The sequence below is a fragment of the Melopsittacus undulatus genome, chromosome 5, assembly GCF_012275295.1.
Source record: "Melopsittacus undulatus isolate bMelUnd1 chromosome 5, bMelUnd1.mat.Z, whole genome shotgun sequence".
Lineage (NCBI taxonomy): Eukaryota > Metazoa > Chordata > Aves > Psittaciformes > Psittaculidae > Melopsittacus > Melopsittacus undulatus.
This window is the reverse complement of record NC_047531.1, coordinates 42482786-42500289: the sequence shown is the minus strand read 5'-3', so window position 1 is coordinate 42500289 and position 17504 is coordinate 42482786. Positions and strand designations below refer to the sequence as shown.

Below are 17504 nucleotides of genomic sequence, written 5' to 3'. Positions count from 1 at the left end.
TGCTCCTGCTCTAAGAGGGAGGTTGGGGAGGTTACGAGGGGCTTTAGCGGGTTCTAAACTTGCCGTGCAACTTACAGGGATGATGGAGACTTGTAGCTTTAGCTGCAGAGCCTGGATAAAGGGATCCGGGGTGGGGGCAGAGGCTGAAGCTTGGGTGTCCTTGGTGGTGTTCAGCTTGGCACCCAGCCCTGATACGTCGGGGTTTACTGAGACGTGTCAGGAATTTTAGTCCAGCCCTGGGCATATTTCTTCATTGCTTTCCCTGGTGGTCTTTGCTGTTGTGGCCTGGCACAGCAGGTCCTTCTGCGCAGGCTAAGAGCATTCATGCTCCCAACCCAAACGGAGCTGCCTATGCCCTGAGAGGGAACAGAGGGGAAATTGCAGCCCCTCCTTCCTTTCTGCGGCAGGTAAAGGGCCGTCTGGGGTGGGGAAGGTAGCGGCAGGGGTGGTGTGCTTGGACGTGTGCTGTGTCCTGGTTGCCATCGTGTCCTACCTCTACAGAACAGTGTGGCTGCTTTCTTGGTGCTGCTCCTTTCCTCTTCCTCTGGGGTCTAGCGATGTGGAGTCGTGGAGCTGTGAAAGAGCCGTGCTCCGTGCCTAGGAGGGAGGGGAAACTGCTAGGCTGGGATGGGAGTGTGCAGAGTGGAAGCCCATTGGAGCAAGCACTGTGCACATGAGGAACAGGACTCCAAGTAAAGTGAAATTACAGTTTAGACAGCTGGGACAAATAATCCAGTTATTCTCAAGACCCAGTAATAAATCACTGAAATCCAGATGAATGTTGCATCAAAATGAGGCAGCAAAGTACCATTTCCTTCTGTTCCCACCAAAAAACTCAAAAGAGTACTAAGGGGCATTTTGGAGAAGAACAGAGATCTGTTTGTTATTTCCACTAAATAGGGTTCTGTAAGGGAAGGTGAGAAGTGCCAGCAGGGCCTGGTGTCTCTTTGTGGCTTGTGGGACTGCGCTAATAGCAAAAGGCTGGTTTTGCTCTGGGACTGTTTGTTCTGAGGTTTTACTTCTATTGATCTTAACTCAGGTACTTAAATATGACATTGTCATGAAACAGGGTGGGGAGGCCCTATGTTCTCTGCTTATGAAGGATGCCACAGCCGGAGACACAGGTGTATCCTTGGGTCTGCCGTGACTGAGATTCTGGATTGTGAAAGTCCCATTTTCACTCCTTCCAGGTGATCTCTGAGATACAGCTACTGTCAAGATGCTCCGGTCCATGAGGTCCTCCACAAAGGCTGGTAGAGTCCAGAGCAAAGTGGTAGAACCCCATGATCTTGAGCTAGTGGGAGAATCAGAGGAGTCTGAAAAGGTAAGTACATGCTACAGGCCAGGAAGGAGCTGTGCTGAGGCTGGAAACTCCCCATGTCCCTCATGTACCTGCCCCTGTGAAGCTAGACATTACCTCCCCATCTCTTTGCTGCAGTGCTTGTGGTGGAGGTGTCAATCGTGGTGCAGTAGGTGATGGACTGTGTCCTGCTTCAGGGATAGTCCAAGAGACTTGCCTGGATGTGCCACTGAAGCAAAGTTAAATGAACTTATTGGGCATTGCACTGGAGTAGCTGAAACATGAGTGAATCCTTCTGTCCATCCTCTTCCTGTGGGCATTCATACCTTCTGTCATGTAGGCATAGTTGCCAGTGCTTCTCTGGCCAAACCTGCCCTCCAGGCAGCTGGGCATGTAGTGGGCTGCCCAAGCTCTGCCTCAAAGCTTGAGACACATGGCTGGTCCCAGATGGAACAACTGTTTTGGAACCTCTTCTGTCTCCTATCCTGTGTGGAGGACAGATCCAGCCCTGCAAGCAGCAGTGGAGTCAGGGCAATTCCTCCGTCCCATTCATAAGCGTCCCTTTTGCTGACTGGAGCCCACTAGACTGTCAGTGACCTAGTGCTGAGATTCTGTCAAGGAGATACCTCTGTATAGGTCAGGGAAGAGGTCTGTGAGGCAAGAACAGAGAGAAAAGAAGTGCTAATTAAAAAGAGATCACTACGACCCATTCCTCTTCACCTCAGCCACAGAATCACAGAATCATAGAACAGTTTGAGTTGGAAAGGACCTTCAGATCACCTAGTTCCAACCCCCTGCCATTGACAGGGACACCTCACACTAGACTATGTTACCTTGTCCAGCCTAGACTTGAACACTGCCAGGGAGGGAGCAGGCCTGCCACAACACTGCTTTCTCCATGCATGTGTTGGTTGTGAGCATTGTGCAAGGATGGAGTTAGGGGATTTTTGGGAACTCCTCCCAGATCCCTGCAAAGGTCACTGGCTCAATCCATCAAAACTGAAGAGGAAACAAATGCCTGAAGAGCAACGACACATCAGGTCACGAAGAAGAGAAGCTAATGGTACAGAGCCACTTGGTGAGAGCATTTGTATTCCACTCAGAATTGTAGATTTACTGATGTTAGATGTTTCAGGAGGTAACTTCCAGGACTATCCTTTGGCTGTGATCACAAATTATTCATCAATGGCACTTTAACAAGAAAAGTCTTTCTGAGCAAAGGTGTTTCTGTAGCTTTTGCTGGTGTTTTCTGTTTCAGCTGACTCCTTCTGCCTTCCTAAAGAAGATGTCTCTCAGCACTAAGCAGAGGCTGGACAGCACTCAGAAGATGAGGCAGCCCCACATTATCCAGCTTCAGGACATGAGCGAAACCTCCCATGGAAAGGTAGCCTTTTCCTGCCCTTTTTCTTGCTGTTTGATGACATTTGAAGAAGGTGCATGCTTGTGACAGGCTTGTCCCCAGCTTATCTAAAGAGCTCAGTGACTAGGTCCTGTTGTAATTTCAAACTGGTGGTGGTGTAAGTCCTTCTGCTGGAGGAAACGTAAAACATTTTTCTCCAGTGAGAGTCTGGGACCAGTGCAGCTGGAAGAAGAGAAAAACAGCTCAAAGTAATGCATCTGCTCTGGAAGCATTTGCTGTTTGTGTATTCAGACATGCTTCTGCAGTAGTATTGAATAAAACAGCAATAAAAGAATACACTAAATCTTTCATTTAATGCTCATGAAAAAAGAAGAAACCAAGTCCAGTCTTAGTTCAGTTGTCCAATAATGCTGATAAAAGAGGTGAACTTTGTCACCATCCAGCATTTACCTCATTGGTCTTTTTCCTAACTACTGTGTTACTTTCTTTTTGGTCTTACGTCCTTTGGTACTGCTGTCTTCTTACCCGTTTCTAGGCTCTATAGAAATAAAGACATTTGGGCATGTCTGGGACTTGTTCTCACTCTCTGGGAGAAAAGTTCATCCCCAGTTGTTTCCCTGTGGCATCTCATTTAAACTCTTGGGTTTTGCTTCCTCTGTGAGGGTTCGCTCTTTCAGTAAGTCTCTGGAGCTGAATGACCCCATTAGCAGAGGGCTCTGCTGGAGGTAAGCACTGCCTTGCATTTCGCAGAAGAAAACCTAAATAAACACCTACCAAAATAGCTTCTTAGTTTAAACCTTTTCAGCATGGCCCTGAAACATCTGATCAGCTCAGAAGATGGGTGGGTGCTCTGCTATCTCCTTCATGTAAGCTGGGCACATATACTCCCCAAGAGACAGTACTTCACTGGAGATCAGTGTAGGATTCATTAACATATTTCCCAGCAGCTGAACCTCTCACTGTTGTCTCTTGCATCTCCAGTTCTCAGCAGTTGACCTGGACAAGAGCTTGTTTCAGCCTTTCCCATCAGAGGTGGTGTTTCAGAACTACCTTCCCTGCGAGGTCTGTGAAGTGCCACTGATTCTGAGGAACAGAGACAAGGTAAGTGCTGGGACATGGAGGTTTAACACTGTGGTGGAAGAGGAGAGCAGTGCAATCCACACACTGTACAGCATGGCAGGTTATCTGCTCCAGCACAGCACATCCAGAATAAAATGTCTCACCACTTTTATTTTTCAAGATGGTAGAAATCTTCCTGTGCTGCAGATTCTCCCTCTAATTTTGGCCATGCATTGGTGGTATCTAACCCAAAGGAACTTTCTAGGCAGCATGCTTTCCTGTTGAAGCCCTGGATTGATGGGAATGTTGAGGGCTGTATAGTTCTTACCTGCTTGGATGCTTTACCTATGCACCATGTCCTGCTGGCTCCTTTGTTAATCTTGGTTTTCTGGCAGAGCAGTTTTCCTCTCTCAGCCTGTCTATCTGCCTCTGTGCATCTTACTGTCCACCTTATGGTGGAATAATTTATAATCTGTGGCATTAGCACCCCAGGAAAGATGTTTTCAAACAGCATTGGAAACAGAACTATTTAGTGGATGCAGTGGGGAGGACTTCACATGTCACTTTAGGCTACTGCTAAGCTTAATTCAGTTGTGCTCAGGTTTTTCTAAGACAATGTGTCTCTCAGCTTTGCCTTTGGAGAACCACAGCACAGCCAGGGTAGTATGCATTTTGGGCAATCTTTGCTGTAGGTGTCCACTTTTCATACTAAAATGGGCCTCAGGTTCTCTTTTTCTACTGCTCTGCTTCACTCCTTCTAAGTCTTTTGGCTTCAGCTGTTCCATTATCCATGCAAAATGTTTGTCTTTGGCAAGTACCAGCTAGCAGGTGAACAGTTAATTTGCTTCCCTAAGTGGAAAAGAGCATCTTCATTAATATTCCTGCTATTCCCCATAAAAAAGTTATATATGTGTACAGCCGCACCTTGGGATTTCTGTACCCTGTAAAAGGAAGGCAATGTGTGAACTGTTGATTTTATTCGAAATTCTGAAAAAAAGAAAACAAAACCCAATCTTCTGAAGCCAGTAAGACCTCCACCATTGGACAGCACTGGTGTAAAAGTAAGATTGGCTCTAAGGAAAATTCTTGGCGTATTTAAGTACACAAAGACAGAGATGATAATCCCAAGAGAGGTTATGTTGTTCTCCCTTTGCTGGCTTTTGGTAATGTCCTGGAGAAAAACAACACTCTGCTTTGTCTCAAAGTTTTCTCTCCAGTTTCCCAGTTTCCTCTGAATCTTACTGCATGGTAACCTGAGGTTGTCTGCACCATAATAATCCAGCTAACTGCAAAGTATATTCCAAATAGAGGCTGGCTCTGCAAGCACTCCATCCCAGAAGTGCTTCATTATGTACTTGCTGCTCTTACCTATGTGCTGTAAAATTCTTTCCTGTGAAGAAAGTCCTGCAAAAGTCTTCAGGCTGCTTCTCAACACCCTCAGAGATGTTTTGTGTGGCTTTTGATAAAGATCATTGCAACCTGTGCTCATCTCTCAAGTGACTTGGTGACTAAAATGCTTGTCTGCAGTGTGAAATTGGCTCCTGGAGCTCACTGAAGAAGGGCACTGCTGGGAGCAAAGGGCCTCTGGAGAGCTCAGGACTGCCTTGGCCATGTGTTATCAGGCTCAAGTGGGTGGTGCAGAATGAGCCTCCATGTCTTCCAAGCCTCATGTGGGTTTGTTGGTTATCATAGAATCATGGAATGGTTTGAGTTGGAAGGGATCTCTAAAGGTCATCTAGTCCAAGCCCCCCTGCAATGAGCAGGGATATCTTCAGCTAGAGCAAGTTGCCTTATCAGTGAAGCTGCCTGTCAGTCAAACCTGTTTCAGACTTTCTGAGATGAGACTTGAACTCAGGGGAGCTCAGATATCTGTGTGCTAGGAAGTGCTTCTTACTGTTTCCATGAATTTGTGTCCTGGGTTCAGCTATAACAGTCATTTTTCTCCTTCTTGGTATGGTGCAGTGCTGTGTTTTTTACTTTCAGCCTGGGAACAACGCTGGTAACACCGATGTTTTAATTGTTGCTAAGTAATGTTTAGTCTGACCAAGGACTTTCTCAGTCTCATGCTTTGCCAGGGAGGAGGGGAAGCCAAAAGAAAGCAGAGACAGGACACCTGACCCAAAGTAGCCAAAGGGGTATTCCATTCTGTAGCACATAATGCCCAGTATGTAAACTGGGGGGAGTTACCTGGAAGGGCCAGATCACTGCTCAGGTCGGGCTGGGTATTGGTTGGCAGGTGGTGAGCAATTATATTCTCTTCCCTTGTTATTTCCCTTATTATTATTATTACTGGTGGTAGCAGTAGTGGTTCTTTGTTATACCTTAGTTACTGGACTGTTCTTATCTTAACCCATGGGTTTCACATTCTTTCAATTTTCTTCCCCATCCCTCCAGGAGCAGGGTTTTTTTTCTTTTTTTTTCAGAATTTTGAATAAAATCAACAGTTCACACATTGCCTCCCTTTTACAGGGTACAGAAATCCCAAGGTGCGGCTGTACACATATATAACTTTTTTATGGGGAATAGCAGGAATATTAATGAAGATGTTCTTTTCCACTTAGGGAAGCAAATTGAGGTGGTGAGTGAGCGAGAGGCTACGTGGTTCTGAGTTACCAGCTGGGCTTAAACCACGATAATGTGGTATTCCAGAGGGCAGAAACTTGCAGCAGGGTACCTGCAGAGATGCGTGGCTGTCTGGAGAAATTCCCAAGTCTGGCTTCACTGCCTGACTGCAAGCACCAGGCCACAAGAGCCTCTGGGGAGTTGAGATTGGCTCTTCGTAATGAAACCACACTGTGAGTCAGTGCTGTCACCTATCTCTAGGCAGAAAATTCCTCTGAAGCCCACAGCTGATAGGTATAGCCTGGCCAGTTGTCTGGCTTTCCATCATTTAGGCATGTTGACTGCTCTCATATTCTGCTTCAGCCTTTTCTTTTAGTGTATTGTGTTTTTCCTTTGCTTTGTTACACCCCACTTTAAATTCTCTTAGCTGTCCCCTTCTTTCTGGGGTTCTCTTTTTATCTTGCTGTGCTCCTCCTTTTGCTCTTCAGGTTTACTTTTATTCCCAGTAAGGCCACAAAGTCTGTGGTCTCCTTCTCATGCTGGTCTACTGGCATGACTAGCACAACAGCTTGACTTCCCCATTCAAATCTGGTATGTTAGAAGTGAGTTTCTTCCTTCCTTCGGTACAACACATACTGTTTTGCCTTCAGGTAAGATATTCCCCCTCTAGAGGCATGGGTGTGTACAAGCAGAAGCAAGCAGGTTCTTTGGGCTCGTTAAATATACAGATGACTTGACTCAGGTATTTCACGTCTATGTTGCTGGTGTGTTACCTGGTGTGGTTTATGTGCTGGTATGAAAGAAGCTGCTTGGTGCTTCTTTCACAGCAGTGCATTGCCCTGCTGCCTCTGGCCTAGAGTGTTTTGGCCAGGCAGAAGGGGTTCAAGTCCACCCTTGTATATTATGTGACCTAAAAGTATTTTGGAAAGGTGGTTAAGGAGGGATGTCACCAGGGCATGGCAAAGTCTCCTCTCCCCATGTTTCCACAAGTGGAAAAGTGATAGTTTCATATCTGCCCTGCAGGTTCCTCGGTTGGTGAAGCTTGTCTTGGAAAACTCCCCTTATTTCAAGTTGATCAGCCCCGATGGTGAGAGCCATAAGGTAGCACCTGGCCTGTCTTCAACCTTCCGCATTCTTTTCACCCCTGAGGAGAACAAGGTGAGCCTGGAAGTCCCAAGAGATGGTGCCTTCAGTGGAAGGTGAACTTGCAATGCTGGTTTCAGAATAGGGCATCTGGTGTGGGTTTTGAGGAACTGTCCTGATTCAGTGGAGTTGCACTGGATTGAGAACTGAGTGAAACTCTTTCCTCATGGTGAAGGTTATGCTCTCATAGGCTGGAGGCTGTTACATGTTTCAGATTATTTTTATCCTTCAGTGCTAGAGTATGTAATGTAATGTCTGTTGTCTTCACTCTCTGTGGTAAGGTGGCCTCTCAGTGTTGGTTTCTCATATCTGTCCATTGCTGCATAATGATGGGTTTGCTCCAATAATTATAAACACAGAAGTCTGTTTAAAACTGACCAGGTATTTGGAAAACCCAGAGTTGAGCCTGATCAGAGTGAGGACATGTTGGACATGTTGAACACATCAGTGAGACAGCGGCGTGTTATTTCTAAAGCCATAATTTTTCTTGTACTTTCTGGCATTTTCTGTGTGTTACAGTCCATAGTGTGCCATCAGACCTTCTCTAGGTTGTGGGCAGGCAGTCTGCAGCTAGCTTTCTCTCCCTGTGCTTTCTTGAGCCTTCGTGAGGGAGGATGCACATGTATCAGTAGGAAAATAGCAGGGAGAGGTATTGAGATGATGTTTAGCTCTCTCTCTCCTCAATGGTAGAGGTGTAATTATTATGGAAGTACTAGAGGAACAAATTGATCCAGAGATCTTTACTCTTTCCCATCTGGCAACCACTTTCCTACCTCACCCTAGGCTGGAGCAAAGCTGATGCTTTTTTATACCCTGGGGTTTCAAGCTTTGCAGGTGTGCAATCCCAGAAGATACTTATCTGCCTGCATCCAGCTGTGAGTCCAGGGGAGAGGTTGTGCCGTGCATGTGGCAAAGGCCATTTGCAAAATAGATTGGAGCATCCCCTGCCAAGCTTCAGGGTGTTGCTGCATTGCTGGGATTGGAGTTAGTGCTGTGGCACAACTGAGTTCTTAGCAGTGCCTTTAATAATCCGCAGTGGTGATCAAAGCAGTCTCTGTTACTGCTTTGATCCCTTACATGGAATTATTTTGGTAAAGAATCAAAATCAAGTACAAGCTAATTTTGTCTGCTGCCAGCTCACTGTGAAAGCAGGTGAATCAATGGGGTTGTTTCTTTGCAAGTTAACAGCCCTGTCCAAGTTATGCTACTGTAAAGAAAGGTCATTAAGGCAAAGAGTACTCCTACTTTGTTGAATGCTACTGTTAAAGTCACAGAAAACAGCATTTTTTCCTCCTGCTATGGGGGTGGTACTAAATGCACTGTGCTAAGATTGTTTCTTTCCCTGCAGGATTATTTCCACCAGCTTATCTGCATCACAGAAAGGGAGAAGTTTATTGTGCCTATTCGAGCAATAGGTGCCCGAGCCATCCTGGACTTCCCTGACCAGGTGAACTTCTCAGAGTGTCCAGTCAAGTTCAGCACTCAGAAAACTCTGCTGGTGCGCAACATTGGTAATCGGAAGGCTCACTACAGCATCAGCACTCAGAGGTAAAGGAGCTTATCTTTCTTGTACAAAACACTGTTTTGTGATAATGTAATTGGTAAACAGCAACAGAAGGGAATTGGTGCATCTGACCTGCTGTACTGCAGCTGTAGCTGGAGATGGGCAGAACACCTGGGGTTTGCTGTTGCTTATAGTGTTTTAAGCATGATGCAGCCTTTGAGAAAACTCTGCAAGATGCAGTGAAGTTTTATACTGCAGTGGTATCTCCAAGCAGCATCTTGCACAACTGATTCTGTTAGATTGAAAGAGCCAACATAGGAAGGCAGCTTGCCTGCTGATAGCAGATGACAGCTCTAGGAACACAGTTTATGTAGCCCAAACACAGTGCTGAGAAATGAGCGCACTATGAGGTGGTGAGAGAGACGTTGAAGAATTCAGTAGCAGCTGTGTCTGTATTAGCAAGTGCAAACAGAGATCATAGACCTAAGCAATTGGTATTGAGGCCCTGGCAGTAACAGTGTGTGGTCCAAGAACGTTGTTTTCCACTGGGTTTGGTCTGGTTCCTGGGATCAAATATCCTTAAGTAGAATGAGCTCTTAAATGGAGAGGAGCAGGCACTGGCTTCAAATCTGCATTACAGCCCCAAACCAGAATGGGCTGAGGGCACAGGTGAAAGATATAGTCAATATCTGGTGCATGGTTTGAGGGCCTTCTCGGGCTTTCTCCCTCCAAGGTTTCCTGGAGAGGGCTAGAATACGTTAGTAGCCATCTTGCAACCTCCTGATAATAAATAACCTTCTGAAATGGTTACATACCACTGTCAGCCAAGTACACCTATTCTCTAGGAGGCCACAAGCACACAGCATTGTGATGTGAAGTCAGTGTCAAGTTGTGTATCCAAATAGCTCTTTCCCCACCTCTGTCTTCTTCAAAACCCATTCCCTGATCGTACAGCTGGCAGTTGGACTCTGGAACCTCACTGCAGAGAACTGGATGCAGAGTATGGGGAACATGAGGTCATGTTATACCATGAGATCTTCTGAGGCCTGAGCCTCTTCAGAAGATCCTGTATGTTCTGTTTTTCTTCTACTGACTATGGTTTGCTTGCTCCTTGCTTGCACAAGTGAGCTGAAGTGAACTAGATTGCAGAAGGAATATAGTAATCAAATTTCCCACTATAGTCCTGATGTCTCTTTGTATTGCAGCCCTTTCTCTGTGGATCCCTCCATCGGGACTCTTGGAATTGGTGAAGTCATGCAAGTAACAGTGGTGTTTCACCCACTGAAGACTGGTGATTATTCCCGATCCCTGACAGTTCACTATGACACAGGTAAGAGCTGGGCACTGCATGGTGCACCCTCTCTATGTCCTTCCAAACAGAGCCCTTCCTAAACAGAATAATGTTAAACTTGTTTTGCAAGACTTTGCAGGCTACTTCTAAAACCTTTTCTTTCAAAACCTGTGCATGCTTCAGTTCTTAGAAGTGAGCAGATAAGGGGCAAAGGTTGAGTCTGTCCTTGTTCTCTGTGTCCTGTGTTGCTGTGTGCCAGCCCATCCTTGGGGAGACCCTGGTGTCCCGCACAGCATCTGCCCATGGCAGTCATCTACCCTCATTCCTGTTGTCCCAGCCATCTGAATTCCTTCTCTAGGTGCATCTTCCCTGCCCCCTTTACCTCAAAGAAAAGTGAAGCGTAGTTGGTGTTTAGGGGGTTGTTAAAGCGGATCCCCTCAAACAGGAATGAGGTTTTTGGAATCCTGTTTTGCTCAGAATTGCAGAGTGGAGGAAAGCAGAACCTCGATTCTTCATTAGTGTGCATATGCACTGTCTTAGTCCTAGACAGTGCTGTATGTGAAGTGCGGCGTGACTTGACAGACTCTTTCCAGTGTCCACTGTCTCTTTTAGACCTCTGTCCCACCTAGTGGTTCTCTGTTGTCTTGCCACAGAGCCTTTTTCTGTTTCCCTCTACCCATCTACATCCCACACTTCATAACATCAGGACTAAAGCAGCTGGGTCTAGAGGCCACTTGGGATTTGGCAGGAAGTGCTCACTGTATCCGAACATAGGTATAATATTTATACTAGGAAATGTCATTCCAGGATCAGGCCACAGAAATAATGTCAGTATTAAGTGTTGCTTCAAGAGTAAGTGGGAAAAACTCAAGAAAAAGGTATGGCGTTAAAATGCTTCTGTAGCTGTGCTTCAGCAGAGTATCCTGTGGTGCTGAACACAGCATTTGCTCATCTGTGTGAATGCATTTGGTGTGCATTTTCTCTTTCCGGAGAGAGAGGTTTGCGTTGTCTCTGTTCCTGAACTCCGGTCCTGGGAAGCAGGATGGCCTAACCTAACCTACATGACGCTGCGATGCTTTAGCCCCACAAAGACCATTTGAGTTGTTGTGAGTTCTAAAAATGTTCCTGTATCTTTCAAATGCTCTTTGTAGCCTTCTGAGTTTTCACAACTTTGTTTAATACTTTTCAGTTAGTGACGTATTCACAGAGAATGGTTCGTGCTTACACAGACAGATGCTCATTGGTTTCTTCCTTGAAAGAACTACTGAATTCTTTACATTGCTGCTGCTAAGAGCATAATGATTTACATTAAATATTTGACCCTCAGTGCTTTACATGGCCTAACTCCTCTATTTCTCCATGTACATGTGTCTGGGTTTGAAAAATCCCAGTGCACATTGAAATAAAGGTGGCTTGGGATGTTATGGGCTACAGAACATCCCTATTCATCTCCTTAATATCAGGCTGTGGCACCAGGAAGGGTTTCTGAAGCCTGCCTGCCAAGTACACATGCAGGTTTGAAAAGTGTTTATCACTTGGTGCCACTGAAAGTCCTCGGCCCTTCCCTGATGGCTTTCAGCCACCCTGTGGGAAAATGAGTTTGTGGAGTTAAGTCTAGTCTCAACCAAGTCAGGATTCAGAAAGCTTACTTATTTAAGCTTTCAAGCAGTGTTCAAGTGAGATGCCCAAGCTAGGTGCCCTGTGTGCTGCCGTTCATACATCAAACCCAGTTTGCTGGAGTCACAACTCTTATTACAGCCTGATAGTATTGCACAAGCTTGGTGTGGGAGGGTGAGCTTTGCTCAGGGATGTGTGGCTAAGGAGATATGTAACAGGTTCCCAGAGGTGTGCCAGGGGTGAAAAACAAATTCACCAGTCCCGTAGCACACAGAAATGGTAACATCTATGGCAAATGTTCCATGCAAGTGAAGGAGGCCAACAGAGACAAGACTTGCTGGAGACATGCTGGGAACTGTGGGAGGAGAATCACATCTGTGCTCAAAGCTCCCTAAATCCTGTTTTACATTAGACTCCACTCCTAGAAGTCCCTAGTATGGTATGATGGGTGGTTTCCAAGGTGTAGGACCCGCTTCTGTGCTTGTATGTAGGTATCTGTGGTACCCACTGGGCCTTGTGGCAAGATGCTACAATGTGCTTCTAGTCCAGGAGATCTATTGTTCAGTGCTAAAATTACTCTGTATAGTTTTTCCCCATTGGTTGCCACATCCCATGGGATCTCTTTGTCAGTGCAGGAAACTTTGTTAATTAATAAAGCACCCCTGAGCTTGTGAAGGGTTGACACACTATATAGTGGATGCTTTTATTGCCATCAGTAATAAGAGTGATTATGGAGAGCATTTTCCTGTTGTGGCTCTGTGGGACTAACACAGAATCAAAAGCCTCAGGGCAGATCTTGCCCTGTTTGAGGAAAGAGATCAGAGCCAGTACACACAGGAGAATTTTAGGAGACAGCATATGCAAGAAGAACCAGCTGTCAAGCAGGAGTGTCCACTCCATTACTGTCCTGTCTGTCCTTGGTGTGGAGCCCTGCAAAGCAGCTTTCCCACAAGAGAGGTAACATGAGGCTCAGGAGTAGTTCTTGGTGGTTTTAGTCCTGCTGGAAGCCTCCAGCCTTGTGCTAAAAGCCTGCTAAAGAACCAGCTGCATATTTAGCATTTGGTTGTTTTTCCTTAACTTCCTACACAGCTTACGTGAGGGCTGACAGTTCCTGAGCAGGAGCTCTCCTAATGCAAACCTCAGCTTGTTTTGCTGTGTATCACAGGCCAGGCTCAGAGCATCCTTTGTGGCTTTGCACACCAAGGAAGGGAGAGCTCAGCCTCAGCTCCTTGATTATTTCTTCAAGGGCAGGTAGAAGATGCAGGTGGTATCTGCCTCTGACTCCATAGTAGTCAATGAGTTTGAGTTTTTCTGCACAGGGTTTATTTCTTTACTTATACAAATTGGATAGAGTAATGTCTCCCCTCCTTAGCCCTGGGGAGCAACACTTGCTCTCTGCCAAATTCGGGTTATTCAAGTACAGGAGAAGAGAGCAGCTAAGCATGTTTCTCCAGTGCAGCACAGTAGGAGCTGGAGATGTGTGAGCTTGCCCTGCCCTGGGTGAGGGGAAGGCTCTGCCTTGCACACCTGCCTCTGAGTTTTTCTTGCTGGCCCTGGAAGTATGGGGTCTCCAATAGCCTTTTCTCCCCATTGCTGTTTGCTATGTATAGGACCAAATGTGATCAATCTCATGTTGAGGAACTCAAGGCTGCAACATGGTGAAGCAGGCCCTGACCTGAGACAGTGTCCCATCAGATTCCCAGAGAGCCTCCATGTCTAAATGGTTTCTGTTGGCCATTCAAAAACTTGGCAAAGGATTTTCTGTCTGCTTATTGCAGGTGGTGCCTGTTATGCTTTTCTTCCTTCTCTTGTGGGAATTCCCAGCAGCATGGCTGGGTTCTATCAGACTTTTACATTCTTATATGTTTGCTTCAAGGTAGGAAAAAAAAAAAAGGTGTAAATAGGAGTTTGTAACAGTAGCAGCACTGCAGCAGACTGAGGACTGGGAGCTGATACTTAATACATCTGATTGGTGATGGGCTTTTATAGTTCAAATCCATTAGATTGATGGGTGAATGGAGTTGTTCTCCAAAGTGTTTGTTTATGTCAACACAGCCAGTAGGTAGCAACTACTTTCTGCCTTTGTTCCCCTTTTCTAGAACTGTTTTTAATAATGTTGACAATTTTTCAATACTATTTTAGGTAAGGTTGTTCCAACTCCTTGCAATCAGAGTATGGCCTTTGTCTCTCTCTAGGGCCTCGCGTTTCAAGATGAATGATCTGTCATTAAGGGTACATGAGAGGGAATTAAGTTTGTGCTTTATTTACTTGAGGGTTTTTTTTGCAAGAGCTTTATAGCTCCACAACAGTGTAACACTCCTCCTGACAAAAGGCCTGCTAAAGCAACCCATAGAGTTGGCTGCATGAGCACAGCTCGGGGTGTGTGTCATAGGAGGGTCATCTGGAAGTTAAAAACCTCCTTTTGACTGTTTTATTTGTGCCCAGGTATGCACAAAAGCAGATTTCCCTGTGATGCCACATCAGCCATTTTTAGCACATGACAGATTTCTGGAAGAATGTGGTTTTCATCTCTTTGCAGGTCACCCTGGGCCACAGCTTGCCTACTCTATCATCAGTGGAAATCACCAATATGTTCTTAAGTCTCATTAAGTCTGGATGTGTTTCAGGGCAGAACTGACCCTACATTAGCCCCCTTTCCTTGTGGATCAATCAGCATCTGCTGAGAAGCAGAAGAGCAGCTTGAAGGCTGATTGATTTATTAAGTAGTATATTGGGCATGTCTTTGCCAGGCAATCAGAATGAATCTCACTGTAAATGTTGGCACCTTGGTGATAAATCTCTACAAACACACCCAGAAATAAGGTGCTTAAGGTGATGTCAGGAAATCCTCATGCTTTACCACATGCAGCTGTCAGGATGTGATAAATATCTGATCTGTGGAACTGCTGCAGCTAAAAGCTGTAGCTCTTTCTTCTGTTAACTGTGGTTTGCTCTGTTCCTTATACTTCCATCAGCAAATGAGATGAGCAGAGACTTCCATATGCTTTGTTCCAGGTGAAGATATTCACACAAGCCTTTATGGAGCAGCTGTAGATGTCAACATCAGGCTAGACAGGAACTCCTTGACAGTTGAGAAGACTTACCTCACGCTGTCAAACCACAGATCCATCATCATCCACAACCAGAGTGAAATCATAGCCCACTTCCAGTGGAAGCCTTTTGTCAACCAAGAAAAGGAGGATCAGCAGAAGCTGAGGTTTGTTTCAAAGATTCATTTTGGTAAGACACACTTCCCAGGCCAGAGAGAGGTGGTGGTGCTTTTGAATGGTTTAGGAAAAGTAAACCCATCCACAGCACCAGGGTACATGGCCCTGGGCTTCAAGGCAATGTAGCTTAACACTTGCCATTCCAGTTCCAGCCATACTCTATAGAGTATGATGTTTTGGGGAGGAAAGGTTGGTAGCAACCACTGGATTTCCTCAGAGAGCAAATTCACATCTGGGAGCTGCAAGCTACTGAGGTTCAGAGATCCTTGGGCTATGGAGAGTCCATGAGGCTGTGGAAGGTGTCAGCACTCATTACCTGGGACTGCACTGAGCCTGAGTTACTTGGTTTGCTTTTGAACTGCTTCAGGATCCTCTGGTGGAAAGCAGGACAAGCAACAGAGCAGATACCATTTCCTTATCCCTGTAGGTCCAAAAAGGAAGAAAAAAAGTGTGCTGCTCGTACCCTGTAGCTGAAACCCACCTGCTTCTCCCCTTCCCACTGAAGCATTGCAGTGTGTGCTCCTCAGTCTTTTTCTGACCCCTCCCAATAGCCCTATGGTAGGAAAAGCCAGTTGAGGTTGTTGGTGAAATCTCTATTTGCTGGGGCAGTGGGTTTGAATCAGGAGGCTCTCTTGAAGGCTACTAGCTTTCAGAAACCTCTTCTTAGCTTGTAAGTGTGGAGTAAAACTACCTGCTGTGCTAGCAAATGACCGGTAATAATCAGATCCATTTAGGAGCCTGTGGTTTGCAGTCAGCCCCTTGCTGAGCTGCTGCTGTTCTTCCCCAAGTGTTTTTGCTGCTCCTGCATGTATAGGACAGTCTCTGCAAGTATGTTACTTACTCAGTTTCCTGCTTGGTTTGTCTGTCCCCGTGGCTGCAGGCTGCAGAAGCTGGAAGAGGACAGGATGGATTGTGCTTGTAAGGAAGGTGGGGTGGGCCCCACTCTCCAAGAGCGCCTTTCTCTTCTCATCCACACCTTTGAGAACCAGGTGACAAAGGTTCAGGAAGACCCCATGCATTCCTCCGATGATGTTTTCACCATTGAGCCAGTGGTAAGCAATATCTGAGCACAAACCTTCACTGGCTAAGAGTGCTTGTTGCAGAAAGCATTTCTGAGCAGCAAGCTCCTGACAGTCAGCAAAAGCCTGCCCAAAGCTGAGCTCTGATACTATGACTACACATTAAGAGCACTTACTAGGTGTTCTTACAGTGTTCAGAAATATTGATTATTACATGTAAGGGCACAACCTTACGCATAGCATGTGGGAATTAACTAGGGATATTAGAGCACTGTCAGTTCACATAGTGACCTGATGAATGAAATGGCCTTTGAGGAAAGGAGGCCAAATTCAGCGCAAGTTTAATCATGAAAATACCAATCTCGTCATATAACCTGGATTTATACCATGTCTGAAGCATAGAATCCTAAAAAGGTTTGGATTGGAAGGGACCTTAAAGCTTACCCATTTCTAACCCCCTGCTATGGTCAGGGACATCTTTCATTAGACAAGGTTGCTCCAAGCCCCATTCAACTTGGCCTTGAACACTGCCAGGGATGGGGCAGCCACAGATTCACTGGGCAACCCCTGCCAGTGTCACACCACCCTCACAGTGAAGAATTTTTTTGCTGATATGTAATCTAAATATCTCCTCTGTCAGCTTAAAGCCATTCCCCCCTTGTCTTACCACTACTCATCCTCATAAAAAGTCCCTCTCTAGCTTGCTTGTAGGTCCCCTTTATGTACTGGAATCTCCCTTCCAGTGTCACCTGTGAGCCTGGACACAAGGCTGGCAGGTTTAAATAGACTTTTTGAGTTCTACTGCATATAGGCACTTTATTTTCAAAAAGGGGAAAATGCATGACCCAGGGAATTACGGACCCATCAATTTCACCTCTGTGCCTGGCAAAATCTTGGAGCAGATTCTCTTGGAAGGCATGCTAGGGCACATGAAAAACAACAAGGTGCTTGGTGACAGCCAGCATTGCTTCACTAAGGGGAAATCCTGCCTGACCAATTTAGTGGCCTTCTATGATGGGGCTACAGAAGAGATGGACAAGGGTGGAGCAGTTGATGTCATCTACCTGGACTTGTGCAAAGCATTCAACACTGTCCCACATGACATCCTTGTCTCTAAATTGGAGAGACATCAGTTTGATAAATGGACCACTCAGTGGATGAAGAACTGGCTGGATGGCCGCACGCAAAGAGTTGTGGTCAATGGTTCAATGTCCGGCTGGAGACCAGTAGTGAGTGGTGTCCCTTAGGGATCGGTGTTGGGAACGGTCTTGTTCAACTTCTTTGTCAGTGACATGGACAGTGGGATTGAGTGCGCCCTCAGCAAGTTTGCCAATGACACCAAGCTGTGTGGTTCTGTTGATACGCTGGAGGGAAGGAATGCCATCCAGAGGAACCTTGACACACTTGTGAGGTGGGTTGATG

General features: G+C 45.9%; 1 protein-coding gene across 1 annotated transcript in view; it reads left to right on the top strand.

Moving 5' to 3' along the window:
* Positions 1-2570: 2570 nt before the first annotated feature.
* The window catches only part of LOC101880493 (HYDIN axonemal central pair apparatus protein), a 110043-nt gene continuing 95109 nt past the window's right edge, over positions 2571-17504 (top strand). Inside the window, exons 1-7 of the mRNA XM_034063205.1 lie at positions 2571-2684; positions 3642-3761; positions 7305-7439; positions 8773-8972; positions 10134-10258; positions 14852-15076; positions 15961-16115. Of these exons, the coding sequence (XP_033919096.1) occupies positions 2586-2684; positions 3642-3761; positions 7305-7439; positions 8773-8972; positions 10134-10258; positions 14852-15076; positions 15961-16115 (1059 nt within the window). The 5' untranslated portion in view covers positions 2571-2585. The remainder of the gene's footprint in view (positions 2685-3641; positions 3762-7304; positions 7440-8772; positions 8973-10133; positions 10259-14851; positions 15077-15960; positions 16116-17504) is intronic.